Source organism: Cyanistes caeruleus, chromosome 9 (genome assembly GCF_971803275.1).
Source record: "Cyanistes caeruleus chromosome 9, bCyaCae1.hap1.1, whole genome shotgun sequence".
Lineage (NCBI taxonomy): Eukaryota > Metazoa > Chordata > Aves > Passeriformes > Paridae > Cyanistes > Cyanistes caeruleus.
In genome coordinates, this window is record NC_141709.1 from 3,569,197 (window position 1) to 3,589,448 (window position 20,252).

General features: G+C 42.3%; 1 protein-coding gene across 4 annotated transcripts in view; it reads right to left on the reverse strand.

The window, feature by feature from the left end:
• The window catches only part of SOAT1 (sterol O-acyltransferase 1), a 27,258-nt gene continuing 7,006 nt past the window's right edge, over positions 1-20,252 (reverse strand). For all 4 annotated transcript variants that reach the window (XM_086902101.1, XM_086902102.1, XM_023931726.2 and 1 more), the window contains exons 3-16: positions 17,128-17,186; positions 13,182-13,330; positions 13,029-13,088; positions 12,561-12,668; positions 10,608-10,890; positions 9,463-9,541; positions 8,743-8,824; positions 8,034-8,079; positions 6,831-6,960; positions 6,323-6,420; positions 5,747-5,845; positions 5,111-5,246; positions 4,181-4,326; positions 1-3,406 (exon numbers count right to left, since the gene is read on the reverse strand). In XM_086902101.1, the coding sequence (XP_086758227.1) occupies positions 3,350-3,406; positions 4,181-4,326; positions 5,111-5,246; positions 5,747-5,845; positions 6,323-6,420; positions 6,831-6,960; positions 8,034-8,079; positions 8,743-8,824; positions 9,463-9,541; positions 10,608-10,890; positions 12,561-12,668; positions 13,029-13,088; positions 13,182-13,330; positions 17,128-17,186 (1,532 nt within the window). In that variant the 3' untranslated portion in view covers positions 1-3,349. The remainder of the gene's footprint in view (positions 3,407-4,180; positions 4,327-5,110; positions 5,247-5,746; positions 5,846-6,322; positions 6,421-6,830; positions 6,961-8,033; positions 8,080-8,742; positions 8,825-9,462; positions 9,542-10,607; positions 10,891-12,560; positions 12,669-13,028; positions 13,089-13,181; positions 13,331-17,127; positions 17,187-20,252) is intronic.

Below are 20,252 nucleotides of genomic sequence, written 5' to 3' on the forward strand. Positions count from 1 at the left end.
TTTCTTTTCCTCCCCTAATAGCAAAATATATTTTAACTGCTGTAATACAGTAGATTATAAACAGCTCTTGTACGTGACAGAACGTGTACAGGTTGCATCGTGGAACGGCTGGTGCCAGCGCCAGGGCCAATGCTGGGGTGTCCCCTGCCACAGCCAGGGAAGGGCCAGCACGGCTGGGGGCACCAGGAGAAGGGATGATCCAAGGCTGGCTTGGAGGTCTGCAGGGAGCTGGTTTTGATGCTGTGGAGCACAGGAACTCTTGGACTCCTGCTGTCCCCCTCTGGCACATCTGCATTCAGAAGTGGGAGCTCAACCAGTTCAGTTTGCCTTCAGCAGGTGGGCCAGGTGCACTCCATGCAATATTGAACAAATCCAGCAGGAATCCCTCCAGCTCCCACCACAGCACACACTGTACTTGGACAGCTGTCACAGAATGCTTCACCCCCAAGGCTGGCAGCCACACACCCCGACAGAAAGGACAGACTAGGCATGAGGATTCCACAGAGCTTTGGTCTTCCCAGGAAGAAATTGTTTTCTGCATGAAAACCAGGAGGCATTTTGATGGAGTAACACTGATTTCCGTGAGGTTATTGAGCAAGGAGCTGCAGCTGTCCTGGCTGCCATTCCAAAGCTGGAGGATTCCCACCTCACAACTGAGTTACCATGGAAGCAAGCTGCACAATTCTTGTGTTGGAAAGAACCACAGAAAACAGTATATATTATATTACATTATATTAAGAGCTTGTAATGGGCAGGTTGGAACCTTCACATCCTCACCACTGACCAGAACATTGTACTGCTCTGGTCAAGTGCTCTGGCACTTGCAGTCTAAGAAACTCAAATGTGCTCTAATTGACTTTTAATTAAATAAGCAACGTGCAAAAGACTTAGTGTTTCCCCTCCAGCACTCTTGAGAAAAATGAAAATAAGCCCACATTCAAAAGCAATTTAAAAAACCCACAAAATTGAAAGTAATCCAAATTGTTAATGCCCTGACAGCACGGTTGCCAGATGCCTTGATCTACAAGGCTGAAAAACCTCAACTTGTCAAAAACTAAGACTAGTTCCAACAGCTGAGCATCCCTTTCTGGTTGCCTTTTGCTTGCCCTCAGGCTTCAAACAGTGATGATGCTGACACAGTAAATGCTGATATTCCTTCTGGGCATAAGACAGTGCCACGTGTGAGGGAAACACCACAACAGGGCACAAAGTGCCATCCTTTGGTCTCTTTCTGAGAATACTGAAACTGTATCAAGACCTGCCACACTATCAAGATGGCAAACCAAGTCCCTAATCCATCCCCCCCTCCGAGTGCAGATACCCCGTAAGTGTTTTGAGCACCAAACAAAAAAGAATTGGACTGAATCTCATCCTATACGAAGGAGGTGACAAAACTGTTTGGCCAAAGGGTGTTTTTTTTTTGTATTTTTGACTGTTTTTTCAATAAGGAAGCTTAGTTGTTCCAGAACTTCTGTTCTTTCCTCCCACAAAAGGTATGGTGAAAGATTTCAGATTACTCAATCTGAATGATGATAAAATAATTAATTTAATTCTCAGGATTTTATGTATGAATACTGCCAAATTTGAGCATATAGTTCCTCTGAAATTACTTCAATGGTTTCATCAAACAATTTCTAGCAGGAGGTGTTTTCAGAGGAGAACCTCACACAGAAACACTATTTGGCAAATTTGACCTGGTACAATGTCCTTTCTGAAGAGCCTGATTCCTTCTTACTGAAGACTTGGAAGAGTTGAAGTATTCCCTAGATTTCATGAAATTACTTCTGACTGAGGTTAGTGAAAGCAGAAGCACAAAGGAGAGTCTCAAGTGGCTTGGGAGACAAGCCCATCAATGGTCCCAGTATTGCTGGTATGAAATACACAGGGCTGTAGGTAGTAAGGAAATGCCACTTTCTGATAACATTTGAGTAATTCTAAAATATTTATCACCAACGTTCTGGTATCTCTGTCAGGTGGCCCTTTTCACCAAAGTTAAGATATGCCCATCAGGTGACCCCATCTCCAATAATGGGAGCTACAGTTCCAGTAAAACTGGAGTGATCTGTACCCAGACACTCTGGAAGTTCCCTGTTCTGTTTAGCACCTGACAGAACAAGGGAGCTGAAGGAACTCTGACTGATAAAATTGCTATGGAAACACCAAACTCACACAAAGCCCCTGCCTTATTTGGTGTGTGGGAAGATGTGCTACCTCTTCACCAAGAGGGCAGTACCCAGGAAGCTGATCTCCACCTGAAGCCCCCTCTGATGTCAGGGCAGACACAGGCAGGTGACAAAGCAGCTCTGGGCCAATCCTCATTCCCCAGCAGCATTAGAAACTTCTCCAATCCACATGGGCAAGGTGTGCTGGCACATTGAACTGCACGTGGCCATTTGAAACAAGATCATGCTCTGTACCTGTAAAGTTGATCCCATTTTCTTACAGTTGGGTCATAGTATTTCAAGTTTTTCTTAGTAAAGAAACACTTATCAACCTGTATACCTTAAAGCACCTGCCAAATTAAAGCAAAAGCTCTTTTACAAGTTAATCATGTTAAAAGAACTGATTACCTAGAGCAGGAGAAAGGAAGAGCAAAAAGAAGAAGTACTCCTCGAGTCACAAGGGCTTTCAGAGAACAAAAATGCTGTAAGGCAGCTGGGAACTAAATGAATACAGAGAAAACAAAATTTTGGTGTAAAAAGTCATATGAAGACTGCACACACCATTCCCTGCTTCTGAACCTGACTCAGCACAGTGACAATCCCTCTTCCTCCGCCCATTTTGTATCTGTTGGCAGCCAACATACACAGGATGCAGTTTGAAGCCAGCCAGGAAAACTTTGGCCATCTTCAGAGCAAGAATGCAAACACCCTGTTGCTCTGCCACTTGTCCATGTCACAGGGGCAGGCAGGATCATGAAGAACAGAAGTTTTGTAGACATCCCATTACCAAAAAGGAGAAAAAAATTGCAAAGGCATGGCTAAGAAAGTTGGACGGATACCAACAATGAGCTACCAGCAAATCTGACTTAGCTTGCCCAGAAAAGCAGCAATTTGGGGGGACCCCTGGATGAGTAGGATTCCAGTAGACTCCACCTTCAGCTCAATGTTTTACTGGCATGGAAATGGCTCAAAGTGGGACAGCATGTAATAGATGCTGCCTTTGAAGTCTGTTGCAATCCAGGTCAACTGGTTTGCTCCAGCAATGTTTAAAAAAATTACAGTTTCTCCCCAATAATCAGGAGGCACAACTTCCCTTAGAAAAAGTCTGTAGTAAGTTAGATCATTGGTCCAAAGACTTGGAGGACACCTCTGTTTTTCTGTGATGACATGGCCAGAGAACCCCATTTTCACATCTTCATATGACACGACCACGAGCGTGGCTTTAAATAGTCCAGGAATGTGGGCTGCAAAACATGGAGAGGGAGTAAATTAATCACAGGCCAACAGCACCAGCTGTGGTACGAGCTGATGAAGTCAAACTTCTCTAACAGGAAAGATCAAGCCACATTTCTGCATCCTACAACCCTGTTCCTGCCCTCACTAAGCAGTGCCTGAAAGTGTAAGTAGAGCCACAAGTTCTGTTACATCAGGTAAATACTGTGCCTAGTAGCCTGTTGTATCAAGAAGACACATAATTTATGATGGCAAACTCTTAATTGAGGAGAATCAAACTTAAAATAGAGGCTGCCAAAGGATGCCTTTGCTTAAAACTGAAATCAACTGGGACAGCAGGAATTTTTATCTAGAACAGAATCTGGTACCATGAAAATGAGTTGGAGAAAACACTACCAAAACCCCAGGTAACCACTTACCACCACCACCACCCACTCTAGCCTGGGAGAGGCTAAAATGGAACAGTTTTTGTGGGCTTTCTACAAAAGTTTCTCCTGACTTCACTGGCCAAGTGCTGCAGTTCCATTGCCACAGCCTAAATGAGGTTGAGCATATCCTCAGAAATGGGGTAACACCACCCTCAGTCTCAAGGAGTGAAATACTACAGGAGGAGCACTACTGAAAGCACTTCTGTTAGGCAGCCTCTAGGCTAAGTAACTCCTAAGGAATGGATGTAGTACACTGCTAAAAGGGCTTGTGCCATTTATCTTCCATTCCTCCTGCACAGCAAGGCAGGACAGCCACTCCCACAGTTGGTTATCCCATGGGAAGGGCCAGGCACTCACATTTTCCGTGGGGCAGTACTGGCGGGCGTACCACTCCTGGCTGTAGAGGCAGATGATGACACCTTGGCCCAGGAAGAGGGAAGTCCACATGATCACATTCCAGAAGGGCCCTTTCCGACGGTCATTCAGGGTAAAGTTGAAGACCACTGGAAAGGGAGAAACGAGAAGCATTATTCAGAAACAAACTTGAGATTCAAGAATCAAAGATCAACTAATTGTCCTGGATCTTTCCCTCCTTTTCACTTCATCTCTGGAGCAACAAGGCTACTGCATGAAAATCTGATTATGCTTGGAATAATAGAGAAAATACTCTGAGCTGATTCTGACATTTACTTCCAGTAAGTCTGCCAACAAGCTGGCTCAGTGTGTGCCCCAGGGATCAACATTATCTGTGCTACACTGGTCATCAAGGCATGGCAGGAGTGGCCTAGAGCTTATTAGAGCCTTCTAACTCAAAACACAAAAAGAAATGCAAGAGCTCTGACTTCTAAATGGGCTCTTCCTCACTGTAGTAGTGAAGTAATAGTAATTGCCTTATACTGTGATTTTGCAGAGGAAGACTGACAAGCTGCTGACACACAGCCATTCAACTACAGCTTGGCAAAGAGGAAGCCGTGCTGTTAAACCCTGTGCAGTGTCTGCAGTGTACACTGCAGGAACAGCAGAGTATCACATAGATCTCTCTTCCTTGCCACCAAGACCTTGCTCGCCTAAGCCCCAGGCTTCCAAATCCTCTGTGTGTACATAGGTGTGTATCTACTGAGCTGCAAAAATCCATTCACAAAGCTTGGACTCACAATTGCAACCCTTGGGCAACAATAATGTGTATTAGTGCTGAAGGAACAGCTGGCATCATAGCATGAAGCACGCTTCTCTTAAAAAAGCCACAAATCCCACAGCCACTCCCACACTCTCCTCCTTGGAACTTACCCCCAAAGCATGAAAACAGGCAGAAGAGAACTGGATAGAAGAAGCCAAAGCAGATGCTGAGGACATACTCGTGTACAGCAGCTGACACGGTGAAGACAGACAGCATGGCTGCTGCTCTGAATTTCTTACCAAAAAACTGGGAGAGAGAAGAATGCCAAGTATTAGGAGCTACTCTGCTGTGGTTTTTGTTTGCTTGTTGCAACACACTGGATTTTCTTCCCTGTGCTAGGAAGACTCTCCTCCAGGCAAGAGGCACATATGAAACGCTAAGTGCCTTACAGAGCACCTTGGGGTTTAGGTGTTTCTCTTCAGGAGTATTTCTGGTTCCCTGCATTAGTACTTGTGCTGAGCCCACTCATTAAATACCTACCACAGCTCATGGAAACAGTGCAACATGAGTTCTGACTGCTGAGGAAGTCCCTGCATTCCTACATCTCAGCCCCACATTTTGCACACATTCATGACTTGGAAATGATCAGTGGATCTCTCTGAAAGCACAGTGGCTCCCCACAACAGCTGATGTGAAACATTTTTGTGCTTCTAAACAGACAGGGATGCTGCATCTTGACAAATGTACCATTTTGCCCAGTAGCTGAATGCTTAATTAACAAAAGAAAACATCTGTTTGTTACTCACCCAAAGGAAGTCCCTGTAGGCATAGTAATAGAGCCAGTCATGTACTACCACGTTCCAGGTTCTGTAGTAGTTTGCATAGGATGTGGAATTCCACCAGTCCTGAAAGCACAATTGAAAGACTGTAAATCTAATTAACTATAAAATATTCTAGAGGGCTTTTCTAGGATATCAAATTAAAATTTATTGGACAAAATAATACCAAGCTACAGTAACAATTTGACCAAGCTTTCCATCACACTTTCGACATTCTACTTGGAGTATCAAGGTCTGGTTTTATCCCACACTGCAGGATGTTGTGATAAAAGAACAAAAAGAGGGCTAATGCAGGTATTGGGTAGGTCTGGTGGCTGCTTCTGCTTGTGCACAGGGTGTTTCACCTTAAAGCAACTCAGACTGCCAAGCAGAAATCAGATCTGTTCTACAGCACAGTGACAAACTTAAGCCTTAACAGCATAAACCAAGCAAAATCCCATGGTTGCTTTGCTTGGTAAAACAATGTTCAGTTTCCTCCTTTTTTTTCTTTCATTATGACAATGACTTTCAGAAGCTTTATAAACTACAGCTCCTGCTTCTCACCTTGTAGAACATCCTGTCTGCAAAGCGCAGCATCTCAGCGAACGCGTTGAGCCAACAGTGAAGGAACGCAAAGAACACCAGGAAGAGAATCAGTACGCCTGGAAAAAAGGGACATCCGTGCCAGTCTTGCAGTGTTGGCTCTCAGCCACAAGCAAGAGCACCTAACAAAGACATAAACTGTTCTTATAGGCACTGACACATATGAGCTCTACTGTTTTGTACAAGTGGCCCAACAATATTTCAGTTTTTCACCACACCAGGCCCTGCTTGGCCCACAGGGCGACAGCAAGGCTGCCCCAGAGCCTGCAACTTGATTTAAAGACAGTTAAATTCAATCCCAGCTTTTATTTTGTATTGCTGATTTTGAAGTTTTACCCCTTAAAAATGCAGTCTGCCCACAAGATCTTTGTTGATCTCTGCCTGTCATGAATGCAACTCAAATGAAGCACTTCTCCCTTCCACCTCTTCCACGGAGATAAAAGTCACTCCACATGGATCTGGGCCTTACCTGGCAGGATGGAGTTGAAGATACAGAGGACCAGCCCTCGAAGGTTGAAGGTTTCCTGACTACTGTTGCGAAACTGGGGAATGCAGAGTCTCACAAAGATGTAGTAGGCATAGAAAAGTGAACCAAGCACCTGGAACAAAAATACCCTCAAAACCTGCCTTCATAACAGGAATGCACAATTAACACTTCACCACTTGCCAGCTCTAGGAGAGAACAGAAGCTGCCAACACAAGTCAAAATAATTTATTTTACATTGCTGCCAATAAACCTCCCTGAGAATCCAGGCAGAAAGAAAGCCACAGCAATCCCTGGAGCACCCTGATAAGTCAGCAGCAAAATCAACTTTTCTACTACAGCAGCTGTCAGTTTTTCCCAGTCCTATCAACTCACACATTTTGACACAAAAAATCCAAGCCACTGCCAAAGTGGGGAAAGTACCCCTGATCTACAACCAAGGGCAGAAGTAATTGAAAAATACTTACTGTAGTTAAATCTAGTATTAAAGCTTATTTTTATTTTATTCCAAAGGAGACGCTTACAGCCCAAAGCACCTCAGGCTTTCTCTGGCTCGTGGACTGATGTTGTGGATGTTGAGGTCAAAATGCCAGTCAGTGTTGAAATACTCTGATGTAAGGCAGGTGTGTGCTCTGTCATCCTCTTTGTCCAACAGCAAGCAGCCAAAGGCCTGTTCATGCTGCCTTTTTTTTTGTTAAATTGTTTTGCTCTTTCAACCATAAATGCATTGTGTGACAGCAAAGGTTTCAGTCACACAAATCCATTACTTGGAAACACATCCACAAGAAGCTACTGAAGCTCACAGCCACAAATGTGAGGAACCAGTCAACCCTGAACTCATATAAGCACTGAGGATTTGGACTCCAGGCCTCATGATTTCAAAATTGCTCTGAATATCTGCAGAGAGGAAGCTGTGCCAGTGCACTACAATCAGGGTGAAGAAAGAGGGCATGGGTGTTGCTCTACAAACACACAATCTTTTTTTATCTGGAGGCTTGTTTAAGCAAAGAGTTTTAATTTTTTTCTTTCTTGTGCAGCAAGATCACAGTTTATTTTTTAGTCACTGAAAAGTATTCTTCATTGGTAAGCCCATGCCAGGCAGTGATTTAATGGCAAAGAGAGAGCTGTTGAGCAACACATCTTAGATAATCTCTACAAGTGTATTCTGCAGAAAGCTGCACCACTCACCTGTGCAAACTTGGTAGCTACATAGCCCCATCTTATTGTGGGATTCCTAGGAAAAAGAACAGGATATCACAGCTAAATAGGACTTCAAAGCAGCAAACCCCTCACTTCAATTACTTGAAGGATTTTACAATTTTATTGACTATTCTCTGGGGAAAAAAAAAAAAAAAAAGGCTTTTGAATTCCAGAGTTCTTAATTTCCTGACATCCAAGGGATGTCTGCCCAAATTGCTGATTCCTCGCCTTCAACTACAGCAGAACTCCAGCAATTCCATAAATGGGAAGGTATCTGGAGGGCAGCACTGTACAGTTCCGTAGGAGGTGGGGTCTGCTGACAGCTGTGTGAAGGACTACTGGCTTCACACTGCCAAAGTGCAACCCAGCAATGTGCAGAAGAGTTTGGGAGTTCCCACCACTCAGGGCTTCAGCCTCAAACTCAGAGACAGGGCTGTTTATTAGCACCACATAAAACACACAGGTTCCTACTGCAGGAACTGTCTAGCTCTACGTAATCTGTAGCAAGTTCTTAATTAGTCTAACTTAAAGTGAGTTTCCCAGAGAAACAAAAGCAGAACTCCGTGAGCAAGTCTTGCCCTTGCCAGCTTAACCACATCTTTATGAAAGCTCTAACTCATAAATTGATCACACCCAGGGGTGCTTAATGTTGGCTTCAGTTTTCAGAGTACTTTAGTTTTGCTGTTGCTCACATTACCTGGGATAGCTGTCTCTGTAGATGAGGGTGGGAGCAAAGAGGAAATACAGGTACTGAGAAATTCTGGGAATATGTACTGTGCCTGGGAAGAGGAAATGAAGAACAAAATAACATTCTGCAGTTTTTTTACTGCCAGTTCAGTTTCCCCAGTACCCTTTCACAAAACAGAACCCTTCTCACCTCAGAAACCTCAGTAAGGAACTAAAGGCATGGGATTGGCAGAGAATAAAACAAACTTGACCTTTCAGGTGGAGTGTAGGAGGGACAGTTAACAAGTGAGGGTAACCAACTATCTGCTAACACCTTGGTATCACATTTCCTTTCCTATCAACAAGTGGGTTCAGTCCAGTCAGCTCTAGCATGCCTTGCTTAAAAGGCCTTTTGTTCTGTGATCGCTGTCACTTCAACTAGAGCACTGAGCTGGAGGTCTGCAGGCAACATCTAGATACTTTTTACTCCTAACAGCAGAAATAGGGAATCCTTGAGAACAAGTACTCAAGATCCAGAGAGGACTTAGACCTGAACAGGAGTCTAGCTTGTTGTCTAATACAACTGAATACAAATGAAAAGGTTCAGGCTGAAATTATGATGCAAAACCTTCAACCTGCCCATCCAAAGTCCCCTATTCAAATCTACCTCTCCAGCTCATGAGGGCAGCTCAAAGCAATGGAAAGAAAGCTGGAGCTGGCTAGGTAAAATGAAGCAGGGCAAGTTACTCACCAGACTTGTCCTTCACCGAGGAGAGGACTCTGGGTACATTCTCCCGGATGAAGGAATGACCCTTCATAACAAGACGAACCTGCAAGGCCAAGAGAAGAACAGCTTAGTGCTCTCATTTTCACAACTTTCTAGTGAAGACTGGATCAAACATTTTTCACCAACACCTTCAGCATCTTTACTTCTTTCCCATTTAGCCCTTTTACAAGGAAAGGGCTGCTCCCTCTGCCCACAAACCTGTTTAACTGACATGAATTCCAAATTTTGCAAGGGGAAACATGCAGCAGCAACCATGGCTCAGGAGAGTCAAAATACATCTCAGGATGCAGGACCACCACATACAGGAGCACTCTGAATAACACCAGCAAGTCACTAATCAGCTAACATTTAAGTTAAAATTGAAGGGAAACCCCTCTCCATTTCAGCAGGCCAGAATGTTTCAAAGTCTAGATGACTCCTTGAAGTTACTTGTGTTGTACAGCAATTCTCAATACCTGGGTATAAGGTGGTGCCCCACATATATAGCCCACAACTATCAAGCAGGTTTTTCTTTTAATTCTGTTTTAATACTGAAGAACCAAAAGTAGGGCCAGTCCAAAGTTAACTCTTAAAACTCATCCCTGACCATCCTTATTTTAACCTGATGGTCTGACCAGACCTCCACTCTTTCCCTGCCACAAAAAAAAAATTCCACTTCCAAAAAAGTTCTGATTACAGAGACAAGACATTTGCTTCTTGAGAACAGAAGCACCAACAGGAACCACTTCTTGACCATGTTTTTGGGTTTTGCTTTTGGGTTTTGTTTTTTAAAGAGGAATGTTACAGCTTCCTTGTGCACTATGGCACAACATGTTCTTAAAATTGGTTTTAAGCACTTAGCATCCACAAGACAACCAGAAATAAATGGAATTTCAGTAAAACACACAGTAAAATCTTAAATACTGGAAACAAATGGTTTCCAGATCAAAATGAAGTTTATTCTCTACTCTTTCTTATTAGATTTGCTGGATATAACTGTCCAAGTCTGAGATACTGCATCCACAGCCTTGGCTTAATTTAATGAATAAAAGCAACATTTGACTCCTTTAGGAAAAAGGACCCTTTCCACTTTGAAGATAAAATTCAATAGAGAGGATACAGGGACTTACCTGTTCCAGTATTACAATGAAGCGGGAAGCTGGAGGCAGGGCATAGGCTACAGCAACATAGGTTGGTCCAAGGCCAAGCCCAGCTATTTGGAAGAGTGTGAACAACATCCCATAGAAGAAAGAGTGGACTCCACGATGGGAAGAACTGGAATAGCCTTGGGCCCACCAGACAAAAAGATTGTATGGAACAACTACTGTGGCACTGAACATGCACAGCCAGGTACAGAAGACAACTGGGAACTTTCCAAAAACAAAGACCAGGAGATCAAATCCAAGGACCAGCCTAGAAGGCACAAGGAAAACGACAAATTTTGAGCATCCATTCTTTAATTAGAAATACTTCTACTCCACTAAGTGGCTACAAAACACAAAGCTTCCAGATCATAACTGTTTGACAGTCTGGGTAGAAGTGACTGTGGCAATTTCAGCTCAGGGCTATCTGTGGCAGCTTCAAGTGGCCAATGTCAAGCATGCCAGAAAATAAGGACTGATGCCATCAGTACTGCCAGGCACAGCTTACCTTCAAATCCCACTCATCTCTAAGATCAGCATGTGCTTTAAGAGTAGGCTCAAGCTCATCCCTCCTAAGAACAAGCATGTGACTGAACAATCCACTGCTGAACCAGGGTCCATGGAAGCTTTTGGGGAACACTCCCACAACATCATCACTACTGCACCGAGACTCAGTTCTTCCCAGGGGTTTAAGCCTAAAGAGGCTTTCTCCCTGCCTCTGTAGGCATAGCACTCAAACATAGTTTAATCCTTTTTTGTGAGCATTACACATGGATTCAGTTTAGAAGTTGCTTTAAAGGCACAGGGTCATTACAAGGTCAGTCCAAATATGACCTACTGGTGTGCATCAGGTACTTGAATACATTAATCAAGCTTAAAACATAAGGACATAAACAAAAGGCTGATCAACTTTACTGCCTCTCACACCCATCAGAGCTTATTCCTACAAGAAACTAAGACCAGAGAAGATGACAGTACAGAATAGATCAGCAAAAGTTATTCCTTCTCAGGTGGAGGCTCAATTGCAAACTGGAATCCAAATTATCAGATCTAGCTAAAACCATTATTTTTAAACTAATTTTTACCATTATTTTAAAGTAATCAGGGTATCCAGCCCTAGTTGATTTTAAGGTAAATACCCATTCTCCCCCAACATCCATACACTACTAAGTTAGGATCAGCTAAACAACATTCAATAGCACACGTGTCTATTCTTATACCCAGACTAAAGGCACGATGGTTAAAATCAAGATACAGCTCTGGTTTTGTACACTGAAAAGCAGATAATCAGCAAGATAAACATGTAATCCTACTTGTGTACATGAGATACAGCATGCCAAAATACTACTTAAGCAACAAGTAAATGTGAGGAAAGCACTCTTTCACAATTTTATTCACAACTGGCTACCTGCAAAGTACTATCTTGGCAGAGGCTCTGCCAACATCCTTGGGATTTTTCCCCAGGAAAAACAAAGTTCTATTTTTATTTAAGTACAAGTACAGTGTTCCAGAACTGTCATTTTTAAACCGAGGAAGGACTGCTGAAGTATTTGAAGTTTTTCTAAGCAGAGTCCTTCTTCAAGCAACACAAGCAGCTGAAAAGCTGCTGTCTCGTTAAAGATACTCAACTAAAGTATTCCCTTTCGCCAGCCTCGTGATGAACTACGCACGTTAGGCTGAGCTGTGTGGCCACAACTCTCATGTAACATGTCATTTAGCAGTGTTTTCCTAACATCCAGCTTGCCAATTTGAAATGGTCATACCCTCTTAGCAGGAATTCCAGCACGTATTCTAAGCATGCCAAGTTGAAACCCACATTTCCAACAACACCCCAAGAAGGATTCCTCCTTCTTTTTGCACCTTTCTGCAGCTCCATGTGCATCTGGCATTCTGGAAGAGCTACTCCCAGCCCTTATCCCTTTCTTTCCAGGGCATTCTTACCTTCCTTCATCAATGAAGTCTACTAGAAGTGTACTGAGGATGAAGACAATGAGAAGAGCGATGAACATGTGGTAGATTGTCCTGATGTGACTCACTTCAAACAGCTCACTAAGGGAGAGACCAGAGTTAAGGTACAGCTGGGCTGCCACAGACACAGACACTTCCTCAGCTTATCCTCAGACAAAAGATAATTCGCCATGATCCCAATGGTGCTTATCCTCAGACAAAGCATAATTAGCCATGATCCCAGTGGTACTGAGAGGGCTGTAATTAAGGTTTATATTTGCATGATGTAGAACAGATATTTTAGAAAGAGAGAAGCTTGAACAGATTAATCCCCATGGATTTGAACATAAGACTGTGGGTGGTGGCAGGGAAAGTACCTCAAAGCAAAAGCTCATTAGTTTGCTATCAAGGGTATTTTCAGAGAATTTGATGAAATTACTTTGATGATATTAAGTTACTCACTCCAAGAGAGACCTCCTGGCAGTAAAGATTTTCCCATGTTCCGGAGGGGCCCTTGAATTTCTGCAAACAAAGAAGAGAACATTTGAGACAAAAAAGGGAAATAAAACTTCCAGGAAAGAACCTTGTTATGTCAACAGCTTAAAAGGGACTTACTTGGCTTTGTGCAGTTCCTTCTCTGCACAGGAAGCTGGGAAAAGGGAAGCTGGAGACGAGGAATCCAGGAGAGCCGATTTTGCCACCAAACTGTTCACAAATTCTGTGAAGTGGCTGTCCACCTCCTTCATGAAAGCTGGCTTCAGTTGCTGACAGAGTAAAAATACAGTAATAAACTCTTTAACTCGCTGGATACATTTTCACAGAACATTTATATTCCTTTTTTATCCTGGAGCAGGACAGAGCAAGGCATCAAGATAACATTTCTGTACCATGTGCCAATAATTGGAGCCTACTTGGATAAGACCATGGCTTATACTGGCCTGTTCACACATGTCAGGCCAGAGGATTTTGAGTAACATTTATCTTCTCCATCAAATTCAATACAGAATTGTTCTGACCTTTTAGAAGACTATCAGACCTCTGAGAATTTAGCTCCTTCATGTTTAGTCCTCAAACACTAAATGTGATGAGCCTAATGATGAAGCTGAGAGCCAATCCCTGAGCTCCTGAACAATGCCAGACAGCCATCATCTTCAGCACAGGCAAAAGGCACATTTCAAGAAATTATTTTAAATCTAATTGCACATTATGTTTTGTTTTCTAAATGCAAGTGTTTACTAGCCATGTTTGTCTGACCATCCTTTGCTTGGGATTTTTCCAGTTTGCCTCCAGATTCAAGGTGCAAGACTTCCTACATGATAATTACATATTATCACTTCATCTGCTCTTTCTACTGGTCAGCTGCTCAAGAAACACATATGTTTCCCAGATCAGAATTCCTAACCCCTGTCTACTCTCTTATCTTGAAGGTTGAAAAGGAAAATAACTGTTTTCAAGGTTTCTGGAGAAGAGGGGTGTGTGGAGACCTCACAGCACTTGCCAGGGTCTGAAGGGGACCTACAGGGAAGTCAGAGATAGACTCCTCATGATAACTATAGTGACAGGACAAGGGGAAATGGCTTCAAACTGGCTGAAGGTAGGTTTAAATCAGATGTGAGGAAAAAATTCTTCCCTATGAGGGTGGTGATGCCCTGGCACAGAGAAGCTGTGGCTGCCCCTGGAAGTGTCTAAAGCCAGGCTGAATGGGGCTCTGAGCAATCTAGTCTAGTGGAAGGCATTGCTGCCCATGGCAGGGGGTGGAATGGGATGAACTTTAAGGTCCTTTCCAACCCAAACTATTCCATGATCCTATAAAATACATGAACAGATCATGTATTCTTACAAAATGTTCCTACTAAATGTGACAACAGCCAAGTAGGTTTAACTGGCAGAAAATACAAGACAATCTGAAGTGATACCACATACAAGCAGAAGACCCTGAAGTTGCAATGGATTAGAACCCTACATTCCAGAGAGAATCTTCAACCTTCAAGATAAGAAAGTAGATAGGAGTTAGATCATTCCAGGTCCAGAGAGATCTCTTGAAACAAAACCTGCAGTAGGAGAAGGAGCAGATTATTATTTAACTTAAAAAAAAAAATAAAATTCTCCTGTTTGGCCACTTCCAGAATAGACTAAATAAGCTTCACCAGTGCTTAACAAAATTCTTAGGATCTGGCTACTTTTTTTAGATAATGCTTTCCTGGGAGGCAGAGGATTGTCTCTACAAGAGATATGAACTTGTTCCTTTAAAATCAGGAGGAAAAAAACCCAAAAAACCCAACAAATATTGAGTACTTGTGAATATAACCTGTACCAGAAGACTCTGGTGGTCTCTGGTACAGCCTGATTTTACAGTATACATGCACATATCTCTATGAAAAAGTCAAATAGAAATTCCTTCTTCTGTTGGAGCACTCAAATTTCTATGCTAAACAAAGCACTATTCATTCCCATGAAAACACCTTTTTTTTTTCTTTTTTTTTAATAGTGTCTCTTTTTTTAGCCTAATCTCTCCTCAAGTGAGGATTTACCAAGAGATATTTCCTTAAAGTACCTCTTCCTTTTGGCTGGTACTCAGCTGAGATTGCCTCTCTTCACACAGCCCTCCAGGGCTGATACCAACACAGGCAGGTGTTTGGATTGGCAGAGCAGGACATAAGTTTTTAATAAATTAAATATAATTCAAACCAGAGTACAGACCCTACAGCAATTGTAACTAACTGTAATTACAAACCAAAAACCCTCAAAGCTATGCCATCAAAAGCAGAAGCTGGCCAATAATAGAAAATTGATGACACATCAGAGAAAGCTGAGGGAAGTGACCCTTACTTATAAAGTTGCAACATTTTCCCAGAACTTCACTCATTCTAACAGATTTAGTAATTTTTGTCACTGACACGTGACAACACCCAGCCCTGACCTAGGGACAGAACACACCATTCTCAACTGTGTTTAGAATGAATAAAGGACTGGACTTTAAGATTGCAGATGCTTGAAGGCCTTGTATGCAGCTCCTACAAATTCCATTTCCACCTTGATCAGGCTTTTCATAAGCCAAGCATTTGCCTAGAATTTAGATACCTGTCACAGAAAAGGTAAACTGCAATCCAAGTCTCTGTTCAGTGGTTCCCACAACAAAAGGGCCCAGCACTTAAGAAATTCTCAGGTACTTGCAGTAGGGTGTATTTTTTCCCCCTCAGCCTTGAGGCACCTGAAACAAATCTACAAGGTGCATAACTCAAAGCTTAAAACCTGAACTCCCTGAGTTTTGGGAGAAACTTCAGCAATTAAAACGCCAATGGTTTTCTAGGATTCTCTTTGTGGGTAAGAAATCAGGTTTTCTATGAATTGTCTCTCAAAGCTGGTGACTAGAAAAAAAAACAAAACACAAGAGACACTCCTGAAGAAAGAAATCCAAGGTCAAGTTTTCCCCTTGCAACCAGCTAGGGCTCCCTGGAACTTCCAAAGCTACTTGTGCTTTACAGTGAAAGCCTTCTCCTGCAAACACCCACTGCAAACAAAGTGATTAATGATTGTTTGTCTGCAGAGAAGTTACCAGGCTTGATCTCCTGTTCTCAGGAAGGATAAACAGGATAAGACAACATCCAAAATAAAATTCTAAGCTGACTACCCTTCTAAAGGGCTGGGTTTTAGGAATTTTAGGAAAAAAAGCAGCGTTTTGCAGAAGACTATTTAAATACACTTTAGTTATACCTGTTATAAATTACACACCACCTATAGAAGCAGGGAGAAAAATTAAAAAAAAAAGTGAAATTCCTTTTAGAAACTCAGGAAAATATCTTACAAATGCCAAGGTACTTTTCTCTGCCCTCTAAGTATCCACTCCCTACTATTTATGTTAAGATGGCACAATTAGATTACTTCAGATTTACCACAGAATTTTCTGCAATAAAATTATGCAAGAGTGCAGGGCAATTCGCCCTGAAGGACACAGGCGCCACAAAACAATGGTTAACAAAGAGGGTGCAGTTCATCCTTAGCCAATTTCATTTAATTTGGGCATAAATCACCTTAATATAATCTAAGACAAAGACAGCCCACACAGATGCAGATGGTGCCAAAAACACCCAGTGCTATTTTCTTTGAGGATATTGTTCACTGACAAAAAGAATGAGACCAAAGCTCAAGGAAGGTCATCTCCACAGCCAGGGCAGCAGAAGCTGTGGGATGCAGGCTCCATGCTGCCCTTTATTCAATGGACAGCAGGACACAGAGCATTTTAAAGGCTCAATATGCAAGCAGGGTGGCTAATCATCACACCGCCAAAAGTTAGTGGTAAGGCAATTTCTATTTTATTTACAGGTCTCAAAGTTCATTCTTATCTTTGGACTTCAACCTATTGGGGTCAAGTAAGACAGAACCTCATTACATAACGCTACCCCTCTTGTGCAAAGTGGGAGAAAGAAAGAGGGCTGTGGAAAAGTCACTGCACTCAAGCTAGGATTGAATAAGGCTATTTGTGTTCCAGGGCTAGTGACTCTCCAAATGACTTCCAGGGTCAATTGTCCTGCTCCCCACCACAAGCAATTATTGTGTTTACCTCAGCTTCTGCTATCAGCTGCATTTTCCTCGTTATCACGTGGTCGACCTCAACCCAGCCTATGGAAGGAAAGCAAATATTGAATGTTTTTAATTGTATGTCTGAAAACATAACATGCACGGCATACAGTAATTCAGACACGGATTTTTCAGTAGCATTTCTAAGAAGTCCCACTAAATTCAAATCAAAGCTGCAGGAAGTTCAGAAACTATGACCACGTATCTTAGGATCACAGCAATGTAAGGCAGTCAACAGCTGAGAATATGCTGGATTTTAATTTTCATCAGCAACTCTGCAAATCTTTCCAAGGTCCCTAAACACATTCAGCCTTGAAGCAGCAATCAGAATGACCCTCAGAAGGTCATTTCCAAGTGTGCTCATTTTTTATCAGAGTTTTATCTTAACCAGACATAAGGTTAGTTTGTCTGGAGGCCTCTACATTGCCAACAGACAAGGCAGTCAGTCACAGTTATTAGTAAAATACCATGATCAGCTCTAAGACAGGCTGAATGGCAAGTTGGGCAGTTATCCTGTGTTCAAACCTGGCCATTCCCACTCCTTTTATCCCCCAGGAGAAGTGCTAGATATCAGTCTACAGTCTGACTGTATTTCTTAATATGTTTCACTGTTTAAGTAAACAGTCAGGTGTAACATGCCATCAATATAATCTGACTTTTGTCATTACTAACACCATTGGCCAATAGGTAAAGCCTCAAAAGCCACCTTTCTTTCCCATTAAAAACTACACATCTGAGATTCCTCTGTGACATCAAGAGGAACAACACCCACAGGTCAGACATTTCGGACCAGCTGTGTTTTAGGACAAGCACCTGCTGGTGTTTCACTTCTCCAATAACAACAACACAGAAGATAAAGTTACTTTTGTTAAAACAGAGAGTCTTGCACATGAAGGAAAATTAAGATTGAAGCAGCAGCATCCATCCCCCTAAAATACCAGTCAGAATGAAAAGATAGCAGCAAACCTCGCCTTGTTCATATCCTTTGGCATTTATAGCTACAGCACCACCTTACACACCAACACACAGCCAGCATTACAACTTGCATGTTTGGTTTCTAAGACAACATTACCACTTTAGAAAAAGAAGATACTGAAGTGGTTCCCTAATAAGATTCCAGGGAAGCATGAGCCAACAGATTTGCTGTAAAGGTGCCAAAGTTGTGCTGCTGTGAGACAAGAAAACAGACTGATAGCACTATTACGGTGCATAACGTGGCCTCCTTGTATGAGCACAGCCTCTACACAAAATGCAGTTTCATTTTCAGAGCAGGAAGTGCTTCTGTGATACTCAGGAGTCTCAGTCAGCCTGTTTGAACAACTCATTTTAAGTATTTTAGGTAGATCTGCTTCAGAGGTAACTCCAATTCCAGTACTGGAAAAGAGTACAACAACACAAGGAATGTTATCTTCAGTGCAGCCATGCTCAATTGTTAGTATTAATTCCCCTTCCCACTGATCAAGCAGGAATTTTGATTTTTGTCTGTCTGCAGGAATTTTGATTTTTTCCTATCTGCTACACAAGCTGTAGACTTCAGGACAGACCAGCAACAACTGCCTATTACTTAGCAGACTTCTAATGTAACAAGAAACAAGGAAACTGCTTAACACCATTGATTTTGGCTGTATCCAAGATCCATTTTTACAAAAATAGAACTAGTGGTTGCTAAGCATCTCACCTCCAAGAGAAAAAAAAAACCTCAAACACTTCAGCATTTAAGCTCATTGTGCTGTTACATTTGCAGAACAGCAGCAGTTTGAAAAACAATCTGAGAAGAATGTGAGATGCCCTTAACCCGCTCAGCTCATGCGCTTTGCTGGTCTCAAACAGATACTCCCCCAGCACTTTAAGAAATATAAGTTGTTCCACAAGCAGCAGAACTGCATCCCCTTCAAATGCTCTCAGTGGCTCTACTCCCTCACTGTGCCACTCCACAATTGTATTCCTGGCCCACTCCTTCTATTATTACCATGGGAAGAACCACCTTGTGCTGACCTGCTAGAAAGCAAAACAGAGCTGCTGAGCTCAAAGAACAACTAACCTTGCCCTTGAAAAAAGCTGAGAATTTGTGTCTCTTGCCCAGCTGCCAATCTTCAAGATGATATCAAGTTTGCTTGAGGCCACCCAACAACAGCCAAAGAGGACAGGACACATGGGACTTAAGGAATTGCATTATCTCCTCTTCAAGATAAGCTAAAAATAAAATACCAGTTCTTTGACCATATATTTCCTGTCAGATCTTGCCTTTGAAGCCTCAGTCATTAAAAACTCACATTAAAAACTACTCAGTCATGGCTCTTTTTAGACATAAAACAGCCTTTTAGACTACAAGGCCTTAAAATTTGGTATAGGTTCACATATGCCAAATATCCAGCTTTAGTGGTTGTACAAGAAATGAGGACAGTCTCCAACCTACTGATGCTGTAATTGCTAAACTGGAATTTAAAGTGTCCTCCTGTCACTTTAGTTGCCCTCATACTAGTGTGCATGCACACAAAAGATCAGAAACACAGGATCTTTTCATAGGTTTTAAAATCAAGATCTACATGGCTTCAGTCTAAGCAACTCATATGACAAAGTAAACTCACCTGTGAACTTGTCTTTCTCAACACAAAATCCTCTGTAGAAGAAAACTCACCCCAAACCAACCCATTCTGCTGTATTGCATCACCCCATAAAGCCAGCTGTGTCACAAGGCAGATACCAGAGAACAAGCACATCATCTTTAATCGCTCATCTTCCCTTGCACAAGACATTTATGTTCTGTCAGGTCACTGGAGAAGAGATTCATCACATGATTTTGAGTCCAAAAGGAAATGTGCACTGCTGAGAAACCCAAATCTTCACTTTCCTTTGACCTTGCAAATGAAACTTGGATCCCTCTGTATCACTTTGAGGTTGCAACAGCATTACAGAAAAATGGACTCAAGGCTCCAACCATACGAGGAGGCACATCTTTGCATTTAAAAGAAGTTGAGATATGCCTTAAGAAGATAGAAAATACATTTAAAGTCATGAGAAAGTTATCTTGAAGACTAGTATGAAATAGTGGCCAATTTCAGAGGAGGTTTAAGCAGGGCTTGCTTTGAAAGAATTTTGTTCACAGGG